This window comes from Puntigrus tetrazona, chromosome 10 (genome assembly GCF_018831695.1).
Source record: "Puntigrus tetrazona isolate hp1 chromosome 10, ASM1883169v1, whole genome shotgun sequence".
In the NCBI taxonomy this organism is placed as follows: domain Eukaryota; kingdom Metazoa; phylum Chordata; class Actinopteri; order Cypriniformes; family Cyprinidae; genus Puntigrus; species Puntigrus tetrazona.
In genome coordinates this window covers 11,760,993-11,787,877 of record NC_056708.1, presented here as the reverse complement: position 1 = coordinate 11,787,877, position 26,885 = coordinate 11,760,993, and the positions used below count along the sequence as shown (strand labels likewise).

General features: G+C 39.6%; 4 protein-coding genes across 4 annotated transcripts; 2 read left to right on the top strand and 2 right to left on the bottom strand.

Moving 5' to 3' along the window:
• Window positions 1–204: 204 nt before the first annotated feature.
• Window positions 205–1,468, top strand: lim2.1 (lens intrinsic membrane protein 2.1). Its single transcript, XM_043250981.1, has 4 exons — window positions 205–379; window positions 635–784; window positions 1,061–1,195; window positions 1,407–1,468. The coding sequence occupies exons 1-4, from the start codon at window positions 205–207 to the stop codon at window positions 1,466–1,468; spliced, it is 522 nt and encodes a 173-aa protein (XP_043106916.1).
• Window positions 1,469–3,724: 2,256 nt separating this feature from the next.
• On the top strand, window positions 3,725–6,382 carry bsx (brain-specific homeobox). The gene is made up of 3 exons (XM_043250865.1): window positions 3,725–4,420; window positions 5,085–5,275; window positions 5,375–6,382. Exons 1-3 carry the CDS (start codon window positions 4,168–4,170, stop codon window positions 5,612–5,614), a joined length of 684 nt encoding a protein of 227 aa, XP_043106800.1. The 5' UTR covers window positions 3,725–4,167; the 3' UTR covers window positions 5,615–6,382.
• A 1,313-nt stretch (window positions 6,383–7,695) lies between these two features.
• jhy (junctional cadherin complex regulator) lies at window positions 7,696–21,038 on the bottom strand. Its single transcript, XM_043250238.1, has 9 exons — window positions 20,929–21,038; window positions 20,396–20,723; window positions 17,695–18,223; window positions 13,633–13,737; window positions 12,230–12,795; window positions 11,576–11,861; window positions 9,377–9,463; window positions 8,689–8,823; window positions 7,696–8,562 (listed from the first exon to the last, which is right to left on the bottom strand). Exons 2-9 carry the CDS (start codon window positions 20,719–20,721, stop codon window positions 8,362–8,364), a joined length of 2,235 nt encoding a protein of 744 aa, XP_043106173.1. The 5' UTR covers window positions 20,722–20,723; window positions 20,929–21,038; the 3' UTR covers window positions 7,696–8,361.
• Window positions 21,039–21,668: 630 nt separating this feature from the next.
• On the bottom strand, window positions 21,669–25,862 carry hspa8 (heat shock protein 8). The gene is made up of 9 exons (XM_043250239.1): window positions 25,706–25,862; window positions 24,771–24,980; window positions 24,376–24,581; window positions 24,005–24,157; window positions 23,239–23,794; window positions 22,843–23,045; window positions 22,554–22,752; window positions 22,248–22,480; window positions 21,669–22,147 (listed from the first exon to the last, which is right to left on the bottom strand). Exons 1-9 carry the CDS (start codon window positions 25,842–25,844, stop codon window positions 21,953–21,955), a joined length of 2,094 nt encoding a protein of 697 aa, XP_043106174.1. The 5' UTR covers window positions 25,845–25,862; the 3' UTR covers window positions 21,669–21,952.
• Window positions 25,863–26,885: the final 1,023 nt, after the last annotated feature.

Sequence of the window (26,885 nt, the reverse complement as noted above, 5' to 3'; positions counted from 1 at the left end):
CATTACAATGCAATTACAAACACTTACATGTCTCAATAGTGCAGCACTATTGAGAGAAGTCTCCACCAGTCTCCCCCCAATGCTACCACAACCCTGACCTTTATATGTGTGTGTGTGCATTAATGCACGTGGCCATACGTGAGATTGTATATGCGGCCATAAATATGTGCGTGCTTTTGTTTTTAGTCTGTCTGTAGGTGCAAAATGTACAGCTTCATGGGAGGAGGGCTGTTTTGTGCAGGAGTGGGCAATATACTCCTGATTGTTTCCACAGCAACAGATTATTGGATGCAGTACCGTCATTCAAACAACTACATGCATCAGGGGCTGTGGAGATACTGCATGCCCGGGAAATGCTTCACACACACCGACAGCATTGGTGAGATTTACAGTCCAAGACAGCGGCAAGAAACCGAAAGATTTATAATATTAAAATAAATAAATAAAATAAACAGATACTGGTTGTATCAAACGTGCATTTGATTTTGTGTTTTGAACTTGGTCGCGGTTCCCTAGATTTTCATATTTTTCGTTTTAGCTTTGTGTATTGTAATATTACATATCGCATGTTCAGAGGGGCTGGTGATAACATGACCTTTGACCTTCTGACGCCTGTGTGCGTGTGCGTTCGCAGCATACTGGGATGCTACACGAGCGTTCATGATCTTGTCTCTGTTGGCCTGCTTTATTGGCATCATCATCGGTATCATGGCGTTCATCCACTACTCATCCTTTGACAGGTTTGACAAAACCTTTGCTGCAGGCATTCTGTTCTTCATCTCATGTAAGTTGCCTTCCTTCTTGTTTTACGTACAACCTTTAAGTACGAAAACCTTTCGAGAGAGTTTTTCAAACTGAGAGAAATAAAAATGTCACCTCGTTTTGCCGATGTAGTGTTATTGTATCTGCTTTTGTTAAATGAACCCGCAATTGCATTATATTATTGCTTGTATTACATTTAAAAGTTAACATTTAACAATAAAAAAGTTTTAAATCGTTTTGTTATTTTTTATTATTTTTATTTGAGGTTAATCCTGCTTATTTCCTTTTTCTCCGTAAGGCTTTTTTGTGTTTCTGGCCATGGCTGTGTACACTGGAGTTACAATAAATTACTATGGTAAACGCTACGGTAACTGGAGGTTCTCCTGGTCTTACATCATTGGCTGGGTGTCTGTTGTGCTCACTTTCTTTTCAGGTAATGACAGTTTTAGTCTGAAAACAGCACCGCTGAACGAACTAATTCATTCTTTAGAATTTTTCACATCAGTCTTAAATGTAGCGCACTCATCCACTATGAACAGACACAGCTTATTTTCTGTAGAAACAGTCCTATTAACTGAAGTGAACTAACTGTTGTTTTTTTGTTGGCTTCATTTATTAATGTGAATGCTTTTGTTTTTCTTCAGGAATGTTCTACATGTGTGCATACCGGATGCACGAATGCCCCAGAATGTCAAATCCTCACTAGAAAACTGGGCTTTGTTATCATCATTATTGGAAGCGGCTTGGGTACCAAACACCATTGGGTTATGAAACAAAGAACAAAGTCGATTTTGAATAAAGGATCACAGACGGCCTAACAACGCGTGAACCCCATTTCTGTGAAAAAGTGTGAAAAACCACTGGCGCGGAATCTCAACATGATGCAAAAAAAAAAGATTATTATTATTATTATTTCTCTTTGTTTTGCCTTCATTCGTGTTTCCATGAAGTGGGTGGTTCTCCCATACGATACATCAATACAAATCATAGAACATGTCAAAAAAAAAAAAAAAGTACTGTACGTGGGTTTTCTTTTGTTTGAGGGTGTTTCTTTTAACCGTATCTCAGTGTTTGGTGCTTTGAAGGTATATATAAGGACTCGACATTACACAATAAGCCGGTGGAGCATGTAAACTGCTCTCGGTGTAAGGAGCGCGAGCTAATGCCACAAGCTTCTTACAGAAACGCGCCACTTAGGTGTGACGCAGCGGCGTGCTGTCTCCCAATTTCGCTTGATTAAATGGCTATTAAAAGCTGCTTAACCGCCTCTGGGTGCGGATTCTATCGACTTCTCAAGCAAAGGCGATTCCATCACCATTAGTACATTTACTTTCGCGTTTTTTGCCATAAAAGCGAGCCGTCACCGCGACCCGCGGCAGCGTGGAGCGCAGGTGCCCCGGATAACGAAAGGTTTCGATGACAAGAGTCCAAAATCACATTAAATCGTCGAATAAACAGACGCGTTACAGGTTTTGTTGAATTCGGGTGAAGCTCCGCACGAAAAGTCATTTTCTTACTCGATTTTTTTGCCAGTAAAACCTTAGCGTCGCTGTATAAGATTAATTTAGATTCGAATGTAATTAGATTTTATTGCATTAGGGGTTTTTTTCTTGCCCCGTCAGCACACGTTTGAGCGTAAACCCCACTAAATAGCGTTTTCGTGCAAGCCATAATACTTATAAAGTATTTTTCAAATATACTGCAAACTAATAAGTCTGTAAAGATAATTGCATGCGTTGAAGAGTGACAGAGATACTCATTAAATGCCTCGAAACTCATTAAAACCGAGCAACTCTGCGATATTTTGTAATTTAGATGGTCTTCGGTTTTCCTGAAATACACCAACACCGCTAATGAAGCCATGTCTCGCATTCGCAGGAATACTGTATTTCCATGACCAATTGAATCCAGTAATTAATTTGTTCTAACTCATCTGATCAGATGAAAATCCTGCGGTCGAGGATTACTACTTCCGCTCTAACATCCAACCTAATTACCTAATAGCATTGCTGCAAGACTTCTGCCAATAATGAAACACTTTTACCATTAGCCCCCGTGATTGCAGATGTGATGACAACACGATATCAACAAATTACCGCTCCATCAGTTGAGACGGAACTGAAGCACACTTGTATCCTCGCAGATTTCAATATCTACAATTAAATCCTATTTCGCGGAAGCCGTGCTGCCCTGTAGCGCCGTGTGAAATAATAATAATAATAATAATAATAATAATAATAATAATAATAATAATAATAATAATAATAATAATAATAATAATTATACCAAAACAGCCCGCACGTTCCCTCACCAATACAAAAAAATAAATCAGTCAAACAAGAAATGAGGATCAGGGACGTTTAGAAAAGATCGATATGCTTTTTCCTGATTGATTACGTTACGTTATTCAAGCATGTTCTCATTATATATGCCTATATTAAAATAATCAGGTTTAAATACAGAGCTACTCTTATATGTTTTGATATTTTTGGGGATTTTTAATAGGCTAGTAAACATTTTGTAGCCTATTTATTTATTTATTGTGGCATATTAACTACCATTTAGGTAGACATATTACAAACAGCCTACCATGGTTAAACTCTGGTACAGGCTACTGTGGGAAAACAATGGTTAATTTAGTATAATTATTTTAACCATGTTTTTTTTTTTTTTTTTTTTTTTTTTTTTTTTCTCCAGTTGAACCGGCGATAAACATTTAGTCTACATTGTTAGCGTTTGTGACTGACCGAAGTTACCACTTCTTTATAACCGATTCTAAAAGGTATAACTTTAAAAAAAAAAAATCCGACCACAATAATTTGCCGTCGCGTTGGTTTATTAGCTACACATTTTTGAGGTAAAAATCCAACAAACGGAGTTAAATAAAGACGAGTGTAAATCGTAACGCTGGTAACCGAGGCTTCAGCTGGATGGTAACAGGTGCGTGCGGCGCATTATTCTGAGTTCTTTAAACGCTGTCAGCCCTTTGTTCGGATTCTTGACGGGTCCACGCGCCTTTTAAGCCAGCGTACAGTGAAAGTGCCGGCTTATGTCGGAGTGACTGTTGCGGGGATAGGGCTCTTGTGAGGCTTTTTCAGCACCACGGGGAGCGACCCCGCCGCTCCTCCCGCCGCCTGCATAATTAATCCGTAAAGAAGTCGTTCAATCCTCCGCCCAGCCGTCGCGCCATTGGTCGAGTGCTAATCTACTTCCTGATTTGCTGCTGTCAGTCTCGATCCAAATAAATAGTAATGTACCTGTACCAGCGTGCACAGGTTGCCAACGAGACTGCGTTCCAGCTTTTAAGGTCCTGAAGACTGGGACCAACCGAGCGATTCTGTTTGCGACACAGGCATCAAAAGCCCCACGGATTGTCCCTGGTTTTTTTTTTTTTTAACTTTTGAGATGAATCTGAACTACACTTCTCCGGTCCCCCAGATGCCGACTCAAAGGTCAACGTCGTTCTTCATTGAAGATATTTTACTACATAAACCTAAACCTTTGCGAGAGGTGTTTCCCTCGCCCTTTTCAAACTCTCTTGCCTCCCGGATGCCTCTTATAGAGTATGGATACCCGCTCATGCCTACACCGATACTGGCTCCTCATCCGCATCACCCGCTACACAAACCTGAACACCACCCGTACTTTTTCACCTCCGGTAAGTCAGCTAACCCTAAAGTCGGGCCTTCGCGTGAAGAAAATTCTGTTTAGGGGTAGTTTGGGGTTTTTCAGGCCTACGTTATTCCATGTAATATTTTAGAAACCGTTAATAGACTGAACGTTAATATCTGGTAAACTGGCACAGTGAAAATAATATGCTACAAATATGACAGCCTTTGACTTCAATCAATCTAAAATGTGCAATGGTGACATTTAAATCGACCGGGTTTTATTTAAGAAAAGAATAACAATTATAATATAGTTCCATCGCTGACTACTTTCGATTGCGAATTTGTAAATTGTAGATTTCTAAATTGTCCTTAGCAACCGCTTTTTTAGCGTGATCTTCATAAATCATATCTGGGCAATAGCCTAGTAGTATTAATAATAATAATAATAATAATAATAATAATAATAATAATAATAATAATCTAAAGATCTGTAACTTGGCCTAGTTTATTATTTTTTATTAGCCGATTAAAATCACTCGAAACAAAATCAACTATATAATATATATATATATATATATATATTTTATATGACTTTTCGTATTGGATTAAAACGCGATTGAAATATAAACATGAAAAGTTCTCTTCAAGGCTGCAAGCTTAATATTAATTCGACATGTATTAATTATGCCCATTATGTTTCCATTGCAAAAGGAATGCAGATGCCTGCGTTATTTCAGCATCATCCCGAATTACCAGGGAAGCACTGCAGACGCAGAAAGGCCAGAACAGTGTTCTCAGACTCACAGTTATCCGGACTCGAGAAAAGGTTCGAGATCCAGAGATATCTGTCCACACCCGAGCGCGTGGAACTGGCCACGGCGCTCAGTCTGTCGGAAACACAGGTAATAACGACAAATATCCAAGAGCTTAGCTGTCGTTTTCAAGATCTTACATGAATCAGGAGTTGACTGAGGCTTTATAAATTCGTTTGCCTTGCGCAGGTAAAGACGTGGTTTCAAAACCGGAGGATGAAGCATAAAAAACAACTGAGGAAAACGCAAGATGACCAGAAAAACCCAAACGATGTAGACAGATCGCTGGAGAACACGAGCGAGAGCGAAACGCACGAAAAAAGCACAGACGGTAAAAACGGCATGAGTCCGGACAGATACACGCTGGACGACAATGAAGATGATGTCGATATCGAAGACGACATCTGCTCTCCTGAACATTTACTCTAGTGTTATCACCCCGTGAACAAAAAATGTACATATGAATTACAGTCTTTTAGATAGGAAATTATATCGGGGTTTTTTTTATTAATATTATTTTTTATCATGATTTTATTTTGAGAGCATTGGTCTAATGTTATTCTGTTCAAGCGCTTAAGAAAATTCTGAACAGCTGAGGGACTTTAAAATGATACGTGTCTATTCCATATTATTATTATTACTATTACTATTATTATTACTGCAATAGCCATGGCTTTGTGTCCCACGACTCTGACCATTTTTGTAAATGTGGAATGAATGATAATGTACTGACAGCCTGTAAATAGATTTACGATATGTACTTGATAAATAATCGTTCGAGAGATGTAACAGTTCATTTTCATTCCGATTGAAGTGTAACATTTGACATTTTCAGCACTTTCGCGGGACGATGATGATATCGGTTGGCATGCTGTGGACCGACATATTTATGAACTCTAAAACTGTGACTTGTCATTTGTTAAAACAGATAATGTATATAAACAAATGTACATTGAGTGAATTATCCAAGACCGTTCCTAAACGAGCAGCGTCTTTTTTTGTGTGCTTTGAAAGCTTTTCGTGATTTCCTCAGATCCATAAAAGCTGCGGGTTATCACAATTTCGAACATTACTAGAGAAACGAATAACGCTCCGAATTATTGCATAGCCTAACTACCAATAACGGTAACACTAACGACGCGTGGAAGTAATATCAGACTAAATATAATAAGAAATCACTTAAAACAATCAATTAATTTGTCAATAAAAACTGCATGATAGCTACAGGTGCACGATTGCTTGAGAATGCATTATTAAGCTCTGCTCCTCGTTTGTCGTTTCCCTCCAGTTCTTCATCATTTATACAAACTAAATAGTGTAAATACATTTATTGGATAAATATAAATAAATGGGACTAACTCGCTTTAAGGATTAGCCTGCAATATGAGAATCGGAAATCAACGTCTGAACGCTGAATGCATATTTTCTAAATCGGATGTGTGGAAATTGTATTTACGTGGCGATGGCATGATAATTTTGGAATTTTTTTTGGACTATCGTTTAACATTAATTTGTAATTTTTAAACTCACATATTAGTTTTATAATGCCTATACTGACTCACTTGGGCCATTTGTTCTGCTGTTGTAGTTTTGGTTTCACCTACAAAAATACTTGGCCTGCATTTTATAATATCTGCATCTAATAACGATGCAGTTATTACAGTTTAGTTAGTTTCAGGGTGTGAATTATTTGATTCGATTTTTTTTTAAAAGAAATTCAGTCAGTATAGGGTCTTTTTTACCTTTTAGAGTTTGTAGGTATCAATTGTTGTACAACCGATGCGTGTTATGTTTCTTTAGTGTAAATCTATAAAAGCGTGATGCAAAATAAGCCAACAGTAGCAGGATGCTTTTTTTGATGTAGCGATCGTTCAGCCGTTGCTATAGTTACCAACTATCAAGCAACGATTTCTGTTCTGTTTCTTTTAAACTTTTGTTGTTACTGAAACTTTATTCGCAAACCCTTGATACCCTTTTGACTTCCGGTGGGAGGGTTTATCTCTTAACTAGTGAGGCCACAGCCAGATTTTTTTTAAATTGGGAAATAATTCTAAAACTGACATTTTTGAATCAAATATTAATGTCGACACGTGTAGCCAGGGCCCCCTTTTTCGCTCTAAGAGGGTATGTGGCACACTTCCACCCTTTGAAAAGCAATTCACGTCGTTTTCAAAACGTGATTCTGATTTAGCCGCTGAAAATAAAACAGTGCGAGAGAATAGGCCGTGCGGAAGGTGATCAATTAAAAGATTAAGCGTTTTGCGACACATGGACGCATCTGCATGTTGCTCTAATAGCGGAGCCATCAGCTCATTTTCAGGGGCCTGCCGCCTCCTTCAGCACTGTCCGCAGATCAAAGCCTGCCTCAGTCTCCCAATCCGTAAAAAGGGATGCTAATTCAACCTCCTTCATGTGCGGTTGAGAGAGACCCCTTCAATTAACTGATTTCAATGGCAGGAAAAAGAGAGAGAGGAAAAAAAAAAAAAAAAAAGATGCAAAGAGAGTCGGTCTGGAAAGGCAGCATTTCTCATTAATTCAAAAGGTCCAGCATTTATTAGCCTCGCCTCTGAGGCTTAACACTGAAAACACAGAGTATCAAAGCAGACATGATGGGTTAAATAGAGGCTATAATCTAATTAAAATATTACATAGGAGTAAATAGCTCTTTGATAACGATCTAAAGCTTCCATTAAAGAAATAGGTGCTTGAGCTTGTTTTAGGGGGAAAATTATCACTTTAAAATACAGAAAACAAGTTTGTGGGCTCTAATAAGGGAGGCTTCAAAGTGTCATCCTTATTTGACCTATTTTTTTCTCTCGCTGAAAGAAAAGGGCAGGCGAAAGTGGATATAATCAGACTAATAGCCGGGAACTGACGGAAAACGGCACGTTACACTGGGTTAACGGCGCATCCAGGTGTGCTTGAAGAGATTGGCGTCTCTTGTGCACAGACCTATTGAAACAAGGGGAAAATAGCAGGATAATGCAAAGCCAAGCAACAAAACCCTATAGCATTTCATTGTTTATATCGGAAAACTGTTTTTGAGACGAGCGCGCGCGGATTACGCCCCACGCACCTGTTGCATCACTTTGCGACGTTATAATGATGTATAAAATAAGGATTCTATAGAAGCGCAATTGATCAGGCTCATGCATGTGTGGTGGCGCTTTTTAGAATTAAATAGCATGAATGGTTCCGAAGCGAGCCACGGCACGTTTCTCTTCCTCGTGCCGTCTCAACATCTCCAGAGTGGCCAGATGGAATGGCTCCATTTCCTGTGGATATTGAGGCCGAATGCTCGCGTTCCGCTCTCCGGGTCTATCCTTTGGCTTTGGAGGGGGTTTGGGCTTTGCAATGGTTTTGGCATATTCTAAAGCCTGTTCGAGAAGAAAAAAAAAAGGAAATAAATATGTGATAACATATACACACTTTGGTTGAAAGACATACAATACGTGATTTGCGGATTAAGGAACGCTCATGTTTTCAGAATGAGATTCTCTTACCTTCCTCCTGGGAACGGTGTCCTTGTTGTCACTGCCCACTGGGTCCTTGGCCGACGGAGAGGGAATCCTACTTATCTTCTTGTTCTGTTCGCGGATCACATTTGAATACAGCTTCTGTCGTCTAATTTTCTCTGCCTGACAGCAGTGAAAGAAAGAGCAGCAAGATTACAAAAGGGAGCTTTAATTACCTAAGCCATTTTTCCTCTGAGGCTCCTCCGTTTCTTTGTACATCCCTCCGTGAAGCTACTCAACAGCAGCAAACAAAGCCAAATAAAACTCATCATCCCTTTCAGAATCAGCGTTAACACCTCTCTCGGGCCGTGAGCGGTGCGAAAACGGTTATTTTACGTGGGATTTTTACATCAGCCGAGCTGGAAAAATGTCTCCGTTCTCTTTTCGAGGGGCTGCGCTCATTAGATCAGTGGGTCCATTTCTATTGTGTTCGGAAACAAGTCTTTTAAATTCATGATTAAATGAAAAGAGGGGGTTATTGAGACACGGCAGTCACTTGACAATTGGACGTAGCAATTAGGGATTAGCTAAATCAATATTCAACAAGGAGATCGCCAATTATCCTTTGAGTCTTTCTCCTAAATCTCCACACACACAAATTATTCTGATTAAACAACAATATTTATGAATATCGCCAGATGCTTAAGTCTTTGTGCAATCTGAAGTGAGTATTTACCACAGCTTCTGGTATTGTGTTGGTTGGTCCAAGGCCTCCAAGCTTCACCTCCTGTCTCATGTTTTTGTAGTCCTTCAGTGTATAAGCCTGAGAAGACATTTTGCAACGCACATATATTTATTCATTATCCACATGGCTGGTTAAATAATGAAGATACTGTGAGAAAAACGGTCTTAATCCTAAAGTGTCCTCATGCAACAATCCGCAAACAAAAGCGCTAATCAGGTCAGGCTTCTCCGGGTTCTTAGGACTCAGCCATTGGTCATGGACACTGCAGGACAGCTGTTTTCCACTCTGATCTGCTTCCCCTTGGTCTGACACACTAGCTGTTTTACAAATTTATCCCATAATCCTATGAGACATGATGGCGGGCACATCAAGGTGAATAGAGCAAGCTTCTCCCAAGAAAGCAATTGGTTTTATGGTGTAAGAACCGCATAATCCGGATCCAGCATCAAGTGGATGTGTTCCATGACATAATGACCCTTCAATTGAGACATGTTCATGCAGCACTAAGAATTTTACTGATTTAGAAGTAAAAAAACAAAACAAAATGCACTACATTTTTTAAGGTAAGTGGTTGCAGACTACTTATTTTAGCTACATTTAAATAAATTTAGTGGCAAGTTAACCAAATCAGCTACAATTGTTTATTTAAATATAGATGAAAATAAATACCTTTTTTTTCTCAGATGTAGTACAATAATTTAAAGGGTTAGTTCACCCAAAAATGAAACCACTTTCATCATTTAAAGGAATATTTTACCAAAAAGTAAAAACGTGCTGAAAATGTATTCATCCTCAGGTCATCTAAGATGTAAATGAGATTTTGTTTTTCGTCTGAAAAAAAAGAGAAATTTCACCAATGGATGCTCTGCAGTGAATGGGTCCCATCAAAATATAATATGATAAAAACATCACAATACTTCACAAGTAATCCACACTAGTTATCTTCTTGTAAAATTATTAGCTGGATTTTTGTTAGAAACAAATCTACCATTAAGGCATTGTAATAAAAAAATCCATAATCCATAATGTCTCCAGTGAAAAGTCCATCCCCTGACGTCCTCTCACATCAACCAACATATGTTAAAAACAGTTTTGCATTGTTTTGGATGCTTGTAAATGGTGCTTGATCTGTGCATAAAGCAATATCATGTATAAAGAATTCGTATTTTAGCTGGAAGCAGTGTACTTTATTTATGGACTGGAGTCTTGTGCTGATAAAAAAACTACTGTGGCATTTTTATCAGTTGTTTGGAATCTCATTTTAACATTTACAGAAGAGTATCCATGTTTGAGTAATGCCTTAATTTTTACAAAGCTATTAGACGAAGAAACAAACTCAACTTGTGACTACATTTTCAGCAGATTTTAAATTCCAATTTTCATTCATTTGTTGAACACAAAAGATATCTATATATCTCTCTATATATGGTTGTTTTGGACCCTACAAAAACAGTAGACAGTTCCAAAGTAGAAGGTAACTCATACATGTTTAGAATGACATTAGAGTAAGAAAGTGATGCCATAATTAACATTTTTGTGTGAACTTTCCTTCACTCCTTGACAACTGTTGAGTAAACATATATCCTCTCTGTATAAATGGCCGCAGTTATGAGTAAACATAAAAATTCTCTCTGTGTTAATGGCAACGGTTATTGAGTACATCTGTTCCTGAGAGGGACTTTCCTGCAGAACTCAAGGTGCTAGAGGACAAAGAGGCCATCATTAAATGCAAATCACCATCTTACCAGCCCTGCTCTGCACAGACGGGGGTGCTGCTTAATCACCTTATCCTCTAACGCTTTTCAATGTCGTCTTTGTGACCGTGCCTTATATCATCATCTCATTGCAATTAAGAGTGTCTTCAATTACTTATACAATTAACCTGCTGTCTGAATCGGCCCACACAATAATCGTTACATCTGCAACAGGCCCCACTGAGATACTGGCGTGGCTATCTAAAGATGATTACTAAGTATAAACTCTGTGTTGTAGTTATTATGCTATTTGCTATATTGCTAATTATTGCAAGATTGGGTTTAAAATGGCAGTCGATGTTGCAGACCCCTAAATATGATTCTTTACAAGGCTTTCCCTTAAAAAAATTAGTTATCATTTATTTTATACTGTAAAGTAAAAGTCACATGCCAAATAATAATAATAATAATCATAACTAAACAGACATATACAAACCTTATAATTTGATTGTGCCTTTAGCTGTCTCTGTTTTTCCATCTGTGAAAGGTAACCTTCTGAGCTGCTTTTGTGGATTGGATTAAGATGCTCCTCTGATCTGTCTGAGCAGAGCTCAGTTTCACTACCGTTGACTTGGGCTATAGGGGGCAGCACTGTGTAAGGACCAGAGATTTGTGTTGGGGGCGCACAGGGTCCCACGCTCTCCTCATCACTGGGCACAAGATCAGATGGATAGTGACTGGCCTCCACTTGAGGAGACGTGGGCAATTTTAGCATTGGTATCCTACAGAAACATGAGGCTTAGCATGAATGATCTAGGGAACATGTTTTGCATGTTGCATATTCTAAATTCAATAAAATCAGTTGTGTTATGTTTTTATTTGCGTTTAACTGGCATTCGTGTCACCAAATAAATGAATATTTAAATAAATAAATTGTAAATAAATGTTATTCCAAAAAAATTGTCAAACAATGTCAATCATTTGTTTTTAAAATTTCATTATATAAAGTGTGTGTGTATGTATATATATATATATATATATATATATATATATATATATATATATATATATATATATATATATATATATAAACAACATAAAAACAACATAGTAGTGCTAAATATTTGTATAAGTATGTTTCTGGACTTGCCTGAGTCTACTTTGATTCTTGAACCGTGCCTTGTCAAATGTATTTGGAGTAGGATTCCCAGCACGCATCTGAGGAACACTTCTGTCCATTGCTTGTACCACTCCAGACTTGGGGGCTGGTGAAGATATAACTGCCTTTGAAGCCAATTCCATCTGCCCTACTGAATTGGGAGGTACATAGGAGTGAAATGGGGAACCTTGTTGTAAAAAGGGTGGGATAAACACATCGGGCCTGTCCCATTGCAGCGCTTGAGAAACTATGGTTAAAATGGTTTCTTTCTGGGAAAGATTCAGCGGCTGTGTGTGATTGCCAGGTGTGTGGAGGTTTATGCTAAGGTTGACGGACGGTTGAGCATGAATGTGAGATGGACGCCCAGAATGGTGTTGTGGTGGGTCATGGGTGCAAGCTTCCTCAGGGTCCTGCAGTAGAGGATCAGCACTGATGACTCTCTCTGTAAGGGGTTTAAGGTGCGCTTTGGGTTTGGATTCATTAACTGGAGGTTTGAGCTGATCTGGGAGCTTGCTGGTTCGTTCCCTTCTCTTTGGTTCCTTTTTTTCCTTATGGCTCTGCAAGATAAGTAGGACATTAAAAAAAAAAAAGAAAATATGACCAGAGCATTTAAAATGTATTCTAGATTAAGATGACATGCAGCTAAATTCTAGATGTTGTTTTTCAAAGTCTGAAGGCACAAAAGGATGATATTAGCATAAATTAAATAATTTCCCCAAGTATGACGAGGGCTCTTTGGGCAAAATTAAATCTGCGCAAAATAATGCCACTTAAAAATGATAATTTCAAATTTAAGTAATGAAAAAGATTTTTGAAATTGCACTATAATCAACTAAAAGAATACATCATATTGGCCAGAAATATGTCCTTATATAACTGTGGCTTCATGGATAGTTTCATGGTCGAGGAGAAATAAAAACAGAAGCATTTATATAATGTTTCTTTGTGGCGAGCCTGGCATTCATGTGGGACCGACGGACATTATTCTTGTGAGGTCTGAGGCTGTGCCTCAGCATGTAATGCTTCTGATTTAGCCAACACCAGCTTGCACCATTCTTAATGGGAAAATATTTACACTCCTCTGCTTGCTGGCATTAAGGTGACCGTTCAAGTGCTCAAAATAATGATGCTTCTCCATTCCCCCTCTTTCCTCGGCACAGGCTCCTTTTCAAGACATTTCAGAGGCTCCATTGTGCCTGAACAACTCTATCAGAAATTGCGTCCATCACAGCAGAAATGAAATCCCGGGTGACAGTGTGCCCACTGTGCAGACATTTTCATCTTGAGAGGAAGCCCTCGCAGACTGTTATGCATTAAGGCAATGGATTGTGCCAAGCAGCCCCACCTACGTCTGCACAGATAGAGATGGATGGAATCAATAAAATGAGCTCTACCTTCAGTTTTTGTGTTTTTTGGAGCCACATCAGCTCGGGATCCCAGACATTGTCTTGACTCTCCGGGCTATGAGTGTTGATAGTCTCGTAGGAGGTTTTCCTGGGCTGTGAGAAGAGAAGAAATAAGGGAGAGGGGAGTGAATGCTTGATAAGCCTCCTTTTAACAATTCACCTGTTGCCGTGTCGATGAAATGCTATTATTTCACCTCGCATTTATATTCAACTATTGACTGCAAACAACAGGGGCAAACTGTGCACCGTGTGACCGAAACAAAGACATCCATAAGTATGAGAAGAAATGTCTGGGCAATAGATTACACACTGCTTTGGTGTAAATGTATGCTGACAGAGGCAATAAATCGTCCACCTACTCAAAAAAGGAGCTGACAGACAGTCAGGTTTGTCTATAAAATAATTCGTCCCTGAGTGTCTGGCAAGCATACCAATTCAATTGACTTCTTCTGATCAACTTTTTATTCTTAATTACTAACCACTGCTCCTCTGAGCTGACCTACATGTGTCTAGAAGAGTGTTTTATTGATTCTCTTTAAAATGATTCTCTCGAAGCAGTTCGGAGATAAGTGTCTAGATGCGACCACGTTACATCAGTGCACTCTCTCAATTTTTCTTAATGTACCCGTTCAGAGGCGAAATATCTACAGCTAATGCTGTAATGAAAATCATTTAGTAAACTTCCAGTCACTTTGGCTGCTGAGGACAATTCTCGCCGATCGATGGTATTGACAGCTTGCGGCGTCCCTGAATGCATGCGGATAATTCTGAAAGCGTGAATAGAGGAAGGTCAAAGAGACACATGCAGCAGTGAGTGGATTGAGTTGTAACATATCCATCAATAAACAGGCAGCCATGCTGGTCTATCTATTTAGCAAAAGGCCATGTGCCCAAGGAACTGATTTGTGAACAGCCTTCAGTGTTACTTGGCCAGAGACACTGAGTGGACAGTTATTTATCTGAATCTGTATATTTGAGTGAACCAGGAGTCTTCAGCTATGGTTCTTTAAAGGATGGATGGATGAATAATGTATATGGACTGACAGCTGATAGATAGATAGATAGATAGATAGATAGATAGATAGATAGATAGATAGATAGATAGATAGATAGATAGATAGATAGATAGATAGATAGATAGATAGATGGCTGCGTAAAAAGTTTAGACCAGTTTTAAAAGCCAGACTACAGAAGCTACGTTTATGCAATCGGCCCTTGGTTCTGATAGGGTTGAATTTTAGTATTTTTATAAAACAATTGATACTTATATTTGACACAATCCAGAGTCGAAAACTGTACATTTAGAAAATGCACTGAAAACAATACAAGAGCAAATCAGGCAATGCGCGGACATTTGTTGTAGTGGTCCTCAGTATAAATTAAAATATCTTTTAGAGCAAACCCATATTGTAAAACGCATTGTTTGCTATGCTGCACGGTTAATAGGAGGTTGTGTATCCAAGCTCATTTTCCTGTATCGGGCAAGTATCATTTCAAGTAGAGAGATTGAGCTCTGCTGTAACAGGTGTGTGAGTAGCAGACATCACAGACCTGCCCTTCATGTCCTCTTAGCCGCAGCAGGCCACAACCTCTGCCCCATCCACGACCACTGCCTTTTGTCCGCCATTTTAATAATCTCAATCAAATTGAGGAAATGATCAAACAAAATTGCATTTTGAGCTTCATAAGCTGCGTAATATCTATTCTGTTAAATTGGGGCCCGTAATTGCCTCTTGGGCCGAGACGTGGCACAACAAAGTCAGGCGATTGGAGCTTGCCATTTTCCTCAAGACTGGGAAACACAGCTTTTGCGATGAAGACTTCAAAGGGCCGCAATTCTTGAATTGCATTTGGTTGCTATTGTGACCGCCCAGGCAATCTTGATTAGGTGTTTACACTGAGGTAGGGTATACAGTGGCAGAGAGCCGCGGAGCCTTGGTCTAGAGCTATTAAGAGATTGTACATTATGTTCCTGGCTTTGAAGTGAGGGTCTGGGGGATGACGAGGGATTGGGGCTGAGTGCAATGGCAGAAGATTGCACTGCTACTTCTGTCTTTATCAAAGGGGTCTCTGCTGGAGCTCATCATCACTCCCACACACGCCGGTTGGAAGTTGGTGCATTATGAAATTGTGTACATTTAATAACACAGCTAATTATTGAGAGTTAGGGGTTTGTGAAAGAGTAAATAGTGGCTTTTTAAAAGACCAACACACGCACCTCAATAATGATGCCCGAAAACTGATGGGAGCTGAGGGGCTTTTTATTCCCTTTGAAGGTAACGGGGCCACAAAATAACAAATAAAAGGGCAAAAGTGTAGGCCGTGTATCAAATTTACCAACGGATGCTTAGCTACATAACGAACGTAAGGTATGAGGGTTTTGTGCTCTCTCTCATAGTAAGCAAATGACAAAAAGCAAAACTTTAACCAAGTGGCAGAAGTATTTCAATAGCTCTTTATGTGTTATGTTGTACTGCAAAAGCCTTGTATGATAGTTTGACACATGTAACTGATTTCCTGAAGACATTTAGACATTAATGTGTCAATATGATGTCAATATGATGTGCATTATTTTTGACATTTATTTATTTTTGTGCCCAGGTTGGTTTAACGATCATATTTAAATACATTCTACTCATCTTTATCTGGGATAAAAATGGATCTGATGGATATTTTTGATTAAAAATAGATTAATAGATTTCCACTCTCTTGGAATAACACATGGAACCAAACTGTTCATAGACTATCCATCAGTCCGCTTTAATGGCTTTTAAAGCAATTTATACAGGTTTAAGAGCATATCTTAATCTTTTCAAAATTATCTTGAATGTTATTCACACTCTTCCAGACCGAAATGGATATTGTTCTAATATTTTCTTGGGGAAATCCTGTCATCACTCAATTTCTATTTCAAGAGATGAGAAAATAACACAAACTAAAGATTTACCTTATAAATGGAATTTGACGGAGCAAAATGTTTCTCGGAAAGACAAAACTCTGAATTCATACCAGGGCACTGCTGGTGCATTCGGGGCACAGTCTAAAGCAGGGAGCTCTTTGCTCCGTTTACCGAGTCACAATGCTAACGGCTCTTCACTATGCTAATGCAGATGATGTGAGACATTAAGGTGGGACTGGGCTCAGATGGGCTGGGTAAGGTCTTAAATGTAGCAAATACACATGGGCCACAGTGTGCAGACAAGCCAACCCTGCCAATTATACCATGGGCCAGGTGCACTGATAACTAAGAGCCTATTGGTAACCATGCCCCTCTGATGTTCTTAACAGCCACTGTTGTGCAGATCAACTCATAATAGGCACTACATAGGCAGACATGATTCATTCTCTTCTCTCTGCTCCATCTGAAGACTCTGTGTGTCTGCCAAATTAATTTCCGTGACACAGGCAGTGTAGTCTCCTTCAAACCAGAGCAATAAAAAAACACCAAGGTCACTTATTTAGACCAAAAAAAAAGCAAAGATAAAGGTCAGGTCATGCTAAACATGATATGGCCTGTTTTGTGCCTAATAAGAAGAGTGTGAATCTGCACAAACTTGAGTACATGAAACTTAATCATCTACATGAGTAATACAAAATTTCATACTAAATCACAATTGGACTTACAACAAATGGAGTTAAATTGAATACTGTGTTATTGCAAAAAAAAACATAAATATAAGATTTATAAAATAGTCTACTACCAACAGAAACAGACATTAGACTGTTTTTAGAAATAGCAATGCTTAGGTTATGAGATTGGGTAATTGGGTAATTATACAAATGGAGTCATCTTGAAAATAAAAATGAAAATACTAGCCTTGAAAAATACTAGCCTTGGGCCTAAACTAACTTAATGTCTGACACTGAGAAAACTGACAGTATGCTGTGTTAGTTCACCCCCTGGTGGTCAACCATGGGACTTTAATTTGATCACCAATGTGTCCATCCAATTACTTTAACTGTAAGGTTTACATAAGCTAAGGCCTGTAGGACAGAAAAGCAGAAAACAGCCATAACATAATAAAACAAAAGTTTCTTAAAAATACTCACCTGCTGTGTTTCTTCTATTTTATCTTTCTGCTTGTGAACTTGTAGGTAAGACCCCTGCTTGCGTGTGCTGATACCAAAAGTCGCTTTGTTACGTTTCAAAATATCTTCCCTAGCTCTAACTGGCCTTGGATTAGAACAATGTCTTGAATTTCTCTTCCTGGGGGGAACTGGTTTGATATTTAGATGCTCTCCATTATCCCGTGGTGTGCCTTCAGAGGAAATGCAAGAACTTTTTGATTCGGGGGGATCGAGAATGTCTTCCTGTTGTGGGTGCAGGTGGAAAGGAGATGAAGGTGGCGGGGATAAAACACTGTCCATCTGAACAGTGGGCGGATTGCTGACAACGACATATTCTTGCCTGCTACCTAGAGGCACATTCTCCAAAGGTTCAAAACTATCTTCAGACTCATCGAACGAGTCGAGAGAAAGCTTCGCATTTAGCTGGTTGAGAAAATGAGCCCCTTCCAGGTTCTTCCTCCAGTTTGGATCGTAGCGCAAGTCGGCATATTCATCTTCAGGAGGAGCTTGCCTGAAATATTTCAAAAAGAGTTAAGAAGAAATAAGTCCTAAACACTTAGGATGAGCTTTCAATTGAAGAGCAGGCTAGCTACGTCTCATTTAGTGCTTTCGGCATTGTCAGTAAGGCAGTCTGAATGCCTCAAACAGCCATCAAAACACAAGGAAAAAAATCGGCTACACTTCTCAGCCGAGGCGAAATGGTAATAGCGTGTTGTAGTCGCTCCCCCCCACCGCCTTCCCTTACCCCTAATGACTATGGGTCTGAAGACCACAATTTGGGGATAGTTTTGCAAATGGCTAATTCAAACATATGAAATAGGTTCAAACTACAACCTAATGTGCTCCTAGCATCATTGGATGAAAAGATCTCATTAAAATAATTAGAAGAGTGCCTCTTTGTTGTGTGCCTCTGAATAGTACAAGATGCTCTTCACATCCCATGATGCCAAATACAAGGCTGTCTGGATGCATGGCACTTCAGCCAATGAGGGCAAAAGGGCAAGGAATGGCTCTGTAATGATTCCACTGACATGGTCTTGAGAATGCGCCGTGGGTTTGCAGCTGTGATAGGGTCTTTAACATGCAAAGTCTCTCTTGTGCTAATATAAATGTGTCAGAATTAAATCCAATAATAGGAAACACGGACTATTGTTTTCAGCTCATTTCATTTTGAATGAGACTTGGGTCTCTTTAAAGACAATGCGTGCGGTAAAGAGGATGTAAACGAAATGGGTAGTCATTAGCTTCAATTATATTATGCCAAATATCGCCGCACGCCATTCATTCGCAGGATTTCATTCTTGAGCATGAAAATATGATGAGAGAGCTGCTTCGTTTTGATAATAAAGTCTTTGTCAATGTTCGACATAACCATTATGAAAAAACTATGCGAGGGGTTAAGTACCTCTTCAGCGCATCAGCTATCAGCCTGCAAAAAATTAACACAAACGCCTCCCGTTTTTATCCCAAGGCAGATTTTGAGTGGCGGACACAACGGTTAGGGGGGAGATGAAGAAGTGGAGACAGATGCGGTGATCCACACTTCAGATTCCAGCAAATCTGTGTTTCAGCAGCGCGGAGAGCTCGTCCATTCATTGGTAACAAAGCAAATGCTTTTTAACAGACTGCTGAATGAGACCTTATTGTGGTAACGTCCTGCAAACTGAAAATCTAATTTCCCCTAAATGAGGGTACTTGTTTGCAAAGTACAAAAATTTGTGGGTATTTCAGCTCAATTAAAATGCAGGCGCAAACATCATTTTCAAAGACTGCCATTATCTGTTAGATGTGAATAAAAGCTGCCAGTCATCTAGGGTTGTTTGCAGAACAGCTAAACACTAAAAACTCACAGTAATTTTGTTGGTGATGTAATTAATTTAGTGTTTTCAGGTATTGCCATTGTTTACTCAGTATAGTTCAGGAACAGAGGCGAAACCTGAAATACAAAACGGGGACATTCAATATGAATAGGAAAACGTTCAATGAATGCTTACCTGTACTGCCTTTTTAATCGGTTTAATACATTCTACTTAAATGTTCAAAATATATATAAACTATGTACTTAATCAGGAACACTATAAGTGGGATAATTATGATCCTGGTATGTTTATGGCTTGGTTTATTCTTCTGTACTTCAACCTCTGGGTAACACCTAGATACATGTGTTTACTTTAAATATTCTTTACTTTTGTCATAACCAACACGCATAAACTTTTGAAACTAGGCATTCTTGACAGATTTACAAACAGATTTGGGCGCTTCTGTATGATATGTATGGCGCCTCTGCAAAAGTATTTATAAGTATTTATATTTGTAAGTCATAAAGGTGCTGTATATTAAAATACATCCCAAATGGCATGGATATTTAATATTTAAGGTGTACTATTCCTTTTCTTCATTTTGTAATCACTTACTTTATATATATATATATATATATATATATATATATATATATATATATATATATATATATATATATATATAAGTATATTTTAAATAGTTGTAAATATTCAATGTTGCCTTGCAATTAATATGAATACATACGTCTTTATAATTTTCTTAGGTCATATGAAGCATTTGACATCACAGGAGACTGATGTCACTGCCTGAAACGTCATGTTAATTACTGTTGGTAGCAGTAGTGTATCATTAGATTTTAGTAGCCAGCTGTTGTCTTTCTTACCTCTGTGGCCCAGGCGGTCCTTCCACGGGTCTTGATATCAGATCTAGACCATCATAAACATCAAGACGCTCTGGTTCTTTACTGTCAGTCTTAGCATCCCCAGCAGAGAGCAGGTCAATGCGCATCAGGAGCTCTCGCTGGTACTCCTTCTCTTGCACCAGACTCTCAGTATCTGACTCCAAGGAGTCCCAGATTAGCGGTAAAGCGGGTACCTTATTCCTTGGACTAGAGTCTTTGTTGAAGTTGAATTTGACTTTTGTGTTTTCCGGCGCCTCAGACCCATCGAGCTGGTTATGGCGTTGTTTTTCTGAGACGATGGGTTTCATTACTAGTTTCACAGAATCGGCATTAAGAAGTGGTTGAAACACACTTAGTATTAATTGAGCTATTCGTAGTTTACTTTAACCGAGAGAACGATCAAACATTTATTGACTGACTTTCCAAATCAGCTGTGCAATTCATGACCGTGAGGTATAAAAGGCACCTTAACCACCGAAATAAAGTAAATCGCTTCTACAGCATCAAAACATTACCTAGTACGGAAATCCATTGAACTGCTCCAGATTTAACGTTTCTTTTTAGCTTCTATCTACATCGAAGGATTGGGACGTTTTCAGGGAACGTTTCGTTTGCTGAACGGTTGCCATGGAAACAGACGCCATAGACGTCCACGCCTGCGCAGAAATAATCCTTGCCCCTCTTGACACTTTCTAGAACTGTTGCAAAGAGTTACGGAAAATAAATTGTATTTGTATCATGCGTTTTTAAGACGAAAATCATTCATTGAGCGTTAAAGCGTTAAGTAACTGTCAAGTGTAAAAATCTAAGGCAATTAACCTTTTCCCCTGCATAAAAAGGACAGGACAAGGGGTACATAAGTTTCTAACACAGATGTACAACCAAATTTGTAACTGCCTAGTTTATGAAGCATACACCAAGTTTTTGTAAACACCTCTAGATGCATCACCTCAGATATCTTGAATTTTTTTTGCTTTTTAGTTAAAGATTAAATTTACATTTAAAACTGTACTATTTTATGCAACCTCAGCCATCAAAACAAAATGGCTGAAGAGAAACCTTCCCTTCCTCAAAAAGGGATTTAGAAGTTTACCATTCCATTATGGCTGTAATGCCAAAAACTAACCGAGAAATTAGAGACTAAGAGCCCGATACTCATTTGATACTTAGACAAGAAAACAGGGCAAATTAATGCCTTTAAGGTTAATAAAAAAAAAAAAAAAAAAAAACAATAAAAGACACCAGACAGGCAGCATTGGGAATTAGTCACCATTTTATTCATTTAAAGCATTGAGGCAGTTGGAAAAGGCTTCTGAATCTCACATTTCACAAGCCGATAAATAGGTTGTGCAATCTAGGTAGAAAAATCTGTTCCCTGTGATCTGGAAATGTGATCCCTTAATCCCCTTTTTTTTTTAATTGCAACAATCTCTCTGTAAGTTGAAGTCATCCAAAACTTTAGAAAGAATTTTAGACAAGTCCAACTACAGAGGGCAACAGTAAACATTGCTATGGAGGTAGCAGTGGCTTTGGAATGGCTTAGTCGACCTCCTCAATGGTTGGGCCGGAGGATCCACCTCCTGGTGCAGAGCCAGCTCCTGGGAAACCACCGGGCATACCATCAGGCATTCCACCTGGCATGCCTCCAGCACTCTGGTACAGCTTGGTGATGATGGGGTTGCATACCTTCTCCAGCTCCTTCTGCTGGTGCTCAAACTCTTCCCTCTCGGCAGTCTGAAAGCAGAAATAAGGATTAAGTCACTCTGAATCAAGTGCTCAAAAAAAAAAAAAAAAAAAAAAAAAAAAAAACACCTTTCTATGATGGCAGGCTTACCTGGTTCTTGTCAAGCCAACTGATGACTTCATTGCACTTGTCAAGGATCTTCTGCTTGTCCTCATCACTGATCTTGCCCTTTAGTTTCTCATCCTCAACAGTGGACTTCATGTTGAAGGCATAGGACTCCAGACCATTCTTGGCAGAAACCTTATCGCGTTGGACATCATCCTCAGCCTTGTACTTCTCTGCCTCTTGCACCATGCGCTCGATGTCCTCCTTGCTGAGGCGACCTGAAAGAGACTTCCAGTTAACCTCTGAAGGGGCTGCCACAAAAGCCATCAAATATTTAGAGGACAGACTTACCCTTATCGTTGGTGATTGTGATTTTGTTCTCCTTGCCAGTGCTCTTATCAACAGCAGAAACATTCATGATGCCGTTAGCATCAATGTCAAAGGTGACCTCAATCTGGGGAACGCCACGGGGTGCAGGGGGGATTCCAGTAAGTTCAAACTTGCCCAGCAAGTTGTTATCCTTGGTCATAGCACGCTCACCCTCATAGACCTAAGAACGTAATAACAGTGTAGTTAAACATCTAGGAGACCTTGGGTGGGATATAAAACTAATCCCCTAACAGAACTACTTGGTACCCACCTGAATAAGCACACCAGGCTGGTTGTCAGAATAGGTGGTGAACGTCTGAGTCTGTTTGGTTGGGATGGTGGTGTTGCGCTTAATTAGGACAGTCATGACTCCACCAGCTGTCTCAATTCCAAGGGAAAGAGGAGTGACATCTAGCAGCAGCAAGTCCTGAACATTCTCGGACTTGTCACCAGAGAGGATGGCAGCCTGGACAGCTGAAACAGAAGATTGAGAAATAAGAACCTTTGGAAACTTGAGATGGCCAGATAGCCATTATAGTAGTCGCTCAGACATCCAAGGAAGATGGGCCATCTTTGGTTTTTCAACCTCTAGTGGAAACTACGAATGTTTTGGTATCAACTTCATCACAGCGAACGACAAGCCACAGAAACAAAGACAGTCACCCACCTGCTCCATAGGCAACAGCCTCATCGGGGTTGATGCTCTTATTGAGCTCCTTGCCGTTGAAGTAGTCTTGGAGAAGCTTTTGGATTTTGGGAATACGAGTGGAGCCACCAACCAGGACAATGTCATGGATCTGAGCCTTGTCCATCTTGGCGTCACGAAGGGACTTCTCGACTGGGTCCAAGGTGCCACGGAAGAGGTCAGCGTTGAGCTCCTCAAAACGGGCCCTGGTGATTGAGGTATAGAAATCGATACCCTCATAGAGGGAGTCGATCTCAATACTGGCCTGAGTGCTGGAGGACAGGGTACGCTTGGCCCTCTCGCAGGCGGTGCGGAGGCGGCGAACGGCTCTCTTGTTGTCGCTGATGTCCTTCTTGTGTTTGCGCTTGAACTCTGTAATGAAGTGGTTCACCATGCGGTTGTCGAAGTCTTCTCCACCCAAGTGAGTGTCTCCAGCAGTAGATTTGACCTCAAAGATGCCATCCTCAATGGTGAGGATAGACACGTCAAAAGTACCACCACCAAGATCAAAGATGAGGACGTTCCTCTCAGCACCAACCTGAAAAATAGGTTAAAAAATTTAAATTAAGGAAAAAACAACAACTTTGCAATCTGCATTTATGGCCACTCAGTTTCGCTCAGACATCCAAGGAAGATGGGCCGTCTTTGGTTTTTCAACCTCTAGTGGAAACTACGAATGTATTGGTATCATCTTCATCACAGCGAAAGCAAGAGAAAAACGACAACTACAAATGCAAGTTTTTCTAACCTTTTTGTCCAGACCATAAGCAATAGCAGCAGCAGTTGGTTCATTGATTATACGCAGAACATTCAAGCCAGAGATGGTTCCAGCATCCTTGGTAGCCTGTCTCTGAGAATCGTTGAAGTAAGCAGGCACAGTGATGACAGCATTGGAAACAGTCTGTAGAAGGAAAAAATGCCAGTTAGACAAACTATCACTTGGAGCTAAAGGGAACAATACAACATGTGCAAGTCGCTCAGACATCCAAGGAAGATAGGCCATCTTTGGTTTTTCAACCTCTAGTGGAAACTACGAATGTATTGGTATCAACTTCATCACAGCGAAACATCAACTCAAGTGGAGTGCAACAGAGCAACCCCATAAAACGGAGCTCTCACCTTTCCCAAGTAGGCCTCAGCAATTTCCTTCATCTTGGTGAGAACCATGGAGGAAATCTCTTCAGGGTAGAAAGACTTAGTCTCACCCTTGTATTCAACCTGGACCTTGGGGCGGGAATTGTCATTGATGACATTAAAAGGCCAGTGCTTCATGTCAGACTGAACAACGCCATCATCAAACCTGCGGCCAATCAGGCGCTTGGCATCTGTTGGAGACCAAGAAAGAAAGTTAAAACATAGGCAGATGAGAAAAGAAAAACTCTATAATGACAAAATTTCGCTCAGACATCCAAGGAAATTGGGCCGTCTTTGGTTTTTCAACCTCAGGTGGAAACTACGAATGTTTTGGAAACAACATCACAGCGAATCTCTTGGAATGGGGTCTAAGCACTTACCAAAGACTGTGTTAGTGGGGTTCATGGCGACCTGGTTTTTTGCTGCATCTCCAATCAATCTCTCAGTATCTGTGAAAGCTACATAGCTTGGAGTGGTTCGGTTTCCTTGGTCATTAGCGATAATTTCTACTTTCCCATGTTGGAAAACACCTACACAGGAGTAGGTGGTCCCGAGATCAATACCAACAGCTGGTCCCTTGGACATTGTGTCTGAAAAAGAAAGTTACCCAATTAGACCCTGTATACTAGTTTTTTAAAAAAAAAAAAAAAAAGAAGAAGAAAAAAAAAAAAAAGATCAGGGCAGCTTTCATTAATTAGCTAACACGCTATATTGTGAAACCACAGAACACCAAACCCGGGAACACATGCGGATATGCGTCAGACCACGTGGTTCGCGCTTCTAGAAGATTCCATGGCCAAGTACGGAATTTAATGCATGATTTAAAGTTACACTGACCGCAATCGGCCTTAATTTTTTACTTCATAAACCTGTTAAACATGTACGCACTAAAAAAAAAGAAAAGAAAAAGAATTATGCCGTTTTGGGACCAAGAGAAGCTGATCAACGCTTAAGGTTGGGTGAGGCGCGTGATAAGATTAAGGCTACACGAGGTGCCGGTTAAGATTTAAAATTTCAAGGATTCTTAACTTCGATTGTAGTAACGAAGAAATAAAAATTTCCCAAAGGGAGTTTTTCTTGGGGGGGAAAAAAAGCGAACAAGTGTAAACAGTCGGTTTATGCAGGGTTTATTTTTTAATATACGTAATTCAGTACAATAGTGATCAATAAGAGGAATTGTTCATGGTTCAGCAAACCGACAAAAAAAAATCTCTTTGCCTTTAACAAAGCAGTGATACACCTCATGTAAGCAGAGAAGCAGATTTAATATGAGGGAGTAACGTTAAAACCAAATATTACCGAACAAAGAACTTACCAAGCTGGAAATAACCGAGATGAGTGAAGATGCCGGTCGGAGAGCTGGAATGGCGACAAACTGCCTCGCCTTGCTTACAAGAGAGAACGATCGAATGTTCTAGAACACTATATATTGCCGGTAGCTGAGCCAATGACATTTCAGATGACTCAACTTCAACTCGTAACAACCAATGTAAAACCGGAATGTTTGATTTAGCCACGCCCACCGAGAGAAGACTCAAGAATATAACTGGTGAAAAAAATTCAGACCCATCCCCCTCGGGTTTGCCGCAACCGCTGTCAATGCGGAACAGTTTGTCCCCTACGTGTGAATGAATGAAATAAGCTTTCACATTCACTGGGAATGCATCGATGATACAGCAAAACAGAAATATGTGATGAAAATAAACCGAACCTAATAGATTAAGTCGTTAAACAGATGATTACGCCATGATAAGCACATACGAATCGAAAGTAAAAATGTAGCCCAAAGAGCTCAATGACCTTGGTTTCAAAGTGTAGGATCTTACATAGCGAAGAATATCATTCACTACTTAAACAGTGCCATTAGTAATGCAGATAGTGTATGTTTTTTATTATACGCGTAAAGCACATACTTAAGTATAATGCTTTTAGAATATGGTTATGATACTCCATCGTGCATCATGGAGGGCTTTGTGTTGAAGCACGTGGATTTTATCGCTTAGCACCGGCTGAAACCTTTAAGGCAGGGTATTTGTGTATGATTTATCGCGTTTGGGAGGAAAGAGATAGGAAGAAAAAGACATTCGTAAGTAAAGGAAAGAGAAAGAGAACGAACCAGGAAATAAACCATGATTACATAAACGCCCCGAAGGTGGCGATATGCACACAATGCCGATCGTCATCAGACACGGAAGTAGAAAATGGCCACAACGTTTAAAGAAAGTCACTAAAGAAAAAAAGGTCACATAGTAACTGCTTATAAAGACCCGGTTTCATAGACAGTGCTTAGCCAAAGCCAGAATTAGACCATAGTTCAGTTAGGTATTTTTCATTCACATGTCTTTGAAAAAAGCAGCATTACTGTTGTGCATCTTAAGGCATAAGGCACTGTCCTGTTTTAAGATCAGCCAGTGCAAGTTTCTTTCAGTTGAAATAGCTCAGATTTACATTTAGTCTAGAACTAGGCTTGAGGAGCATTTTTGTTTATCCCAAAA